The sequence below is a fragment of the Limulus polyphemus genome, unplaced genomic scaffold (assembly GCF_000517525.1).
Source record: "Limulus polyphemus unplaced genomic scaffold, Limulus_polyphemus-2.1.2 Scaffold868, whole genome shotgun sequence".
NCBI lineage: Eukaryota > Metazoa > Arthropoda > Merostomata > Xiphosura > Limulidae > Limulus > Limulus polyphemus.
In genome coordinates, this window is record NW_013666478.1 from 13,839 (window position 1) to 16,397 (window position 2,559).

General features: G+C 31.7%; 1 protein-coding gene across 1 annotated transcript in view; it reads right to left on the reverse strand.

The window, feature by feature from the left end:
• Positions 1–431: 431 nt before the first annotated feature.
• LOC106460952 (roundabout homolog 3-like) overlaps positions 432–2,559 on the reverse strand; it is a 59,865-nt gene continuing 57,737 nt past the window's right edge. Inside the window, exon 11 of the mRNA XM_022387751.1 lies at positions 432–602. Coding sequence (XP_022243459.1) covers positions 432–602 — 171 coding nt within the window. The remainder of the gene's footprint in view (positions 603–2,559) is intronic.

Consider the following 2,559-nt stretch of genomic DNA (forward strand, 5'->3'; position numbering starts at 1 on the left):
ACATGCAAACGTGAAATTAAGTAAGTTTACAGTTTCCGTAGCTGAATGTCTAAATGTCCATTTATAAATATTACTTCTTTGTGGAAAAGTAGTAATGATCTCAAACCTGTAGTGTTCTTTCACGCTTCGTGTACGTTTTACTTTATGGAAAAGTAGTAATGATCTCAAACCTGTAGTGTTCTTTCACGCTTCGTGTACGTTTTAATGCTAAGATATCAATTTATTTCTTCAAACGTAAACAGACTTACAATTAGAACAAAAGAAAACCCTATAGCGTAGTGATCTCCAATCAATACAAATGACTTGATCCACGTGCTCCTCTTCGAATATATAACGTATGTAAGCAAGCGAGAATCAAGGCACTTCGCAGGGTCAGTCATGTTTCTACTGGTTTACATTTTAAACTGTCTTTCTTATTCTTGCACATAACTTTAAACCTCAGTCTGTTGGAAATCCCTGAAGGGTACAGCAAATGAAACTTCAGCTACTTCTTCCCTGTATCCTGTTTGCAATTCAAGGTAATCTCCACCAAGCTGGGAACACTGTGGGACCTGAGCTCTTCCCGAGTCCATTGTTTCTACCAAACTATCGGCTTGGCGTTCCTGTAGCAAGAGAGAAAACTTAAAAGTTATAATTTTCTTCATTAAATAAACAAGAAAATTAGAGTGATTTCGGGTGCTTTCAACAAGTAATTACATATTTTATTAGAAATCTAAATACGAATAGAATGCGGCGAATAAAGATAATGAATAGAATATTGTTTACCCATTTATATGTAATACACTTGTTTTTTTGTGTTTTAATATACGAAGTATGTGCATTCCTTGAATAAACAGATAATGAATAGAATATTGTTTACCCATTTATATGTAATACACTTGTTTTTTTTGTGTTTTAATATACGAAGTATGTGCATTCCTTGAATAAACAGATAATGAATAGAATATTGTTTACCCATTTATATGTAATACACTTGTTTTTTTGTGTGTTAACTTACGAAGTATGTGCATTCCTTGAATAAACAGATAATGAATAGAATATTGTTTACCCATTTATATGTAATACACTTGTTTTTTTTGTGTGTTAACTTACGAGGTATGTGCATTCCTTGAATAAACAACGGGCGTTTTTATTTTTTGAATAAAGAGAATCACAAAAGTTAGTTCACTATCGTACTGGTTATTAAGGTGCCTGTTGTGCCTTTTTCTGGTTCTCACGGTCTACTTTGTTCTAATGCCATTCCCTGTAGCGTAAATTGGACTGTAATCTATAGAATATTACTATGTGTAACGTTGTACATGTTACGTATTATATTTTTTCCCGATTGAAATCTTGGACAGAACCCTTTAGAAGATTGTATAGGATCCTATATTCTCATAACAGGATCTTGTACAAAAATACTGCTCAGGATTCAGTAAATATTATAGGCTGACAAAATTCAGCACCTCATACAAGGTATGTATTGTCATGATCCTACACAGAATTCAATCAATCCTGTAGGCTCATGTGAAACACAAATCTAGAATATGTTAAAATAGTAGTACTATGGTACTACCAAAAAAAGAGGGTAACTATTTTGTATAGAATAAATATTTTACTGTATTTAACATGTATTTGAGCAAAAACTGGCTCAGTTAATATGTTCATTAAAAAAGAAAAAAAATTGAAATATAGATGTTGGTTATTGAATTAAGTCGGAAAACATTTAAATAAAAAATAGATGTTATTAAGGTCTCAAGCATTTAGGGAGCTGGAACCCTGTTGTTACTGTTCGGATAATTATCATTATTAGAAAATAATTTGGCTGTTGCCTTTCCAACGCAACTAACTTCCAACGTTTCCAAGTAGACTGATCTACATACATTACTATATGTATAAACAGTGACACAAAATAGTAAACAATATATTTAATAATAAATTCACTCACTACAGGAAATAACATTAGATCAAAGTAAAATTAATGAATGGGTAATGGAAGGATACAGGTTAAGTTCAAAAGAAGTAATAGGTTAAAGCAGCTCTACCGTCCGAAAGGCTTTTTTCAATGTCAAAGAAAGACAGAATATATAAACATTATACCAATGAGTACGAAAACAGAAACAAATACAAGATAGATAATAAAAATATACCATACTGAGACTGTAACGAATTTGCTGTTATGTGTTTATTTTAATATGAACGTTATTTAGATTAAGTTTATATTTAGAAACATACATAGCTTATACTGTTAGATAGGTATTGCGAAACTCACTCCTGTTCTCCAAAGTTGTAGATGATTCTTGAGAGTAAGAATCAACAATATATGTATATACATAAACGTTTAAAATGTAACTTGCATTGTTACGTAAGACTGAAATTCCTAGAATGCCCCCACACAGGTATACAAATATAACCAACGCGGCGCGTCAGGAGAGTGTCTATTAGTAGTTTACTATAATCAGTGTGCCATAAAACTTCTAAAGCTATAACTGTGGTTGTTATAACGCTTATCAATCGGAAAACTTAAGATATCTGACCAGGAATATTTAGAAATTTCGAACGTTATAAATCGTTTAACTT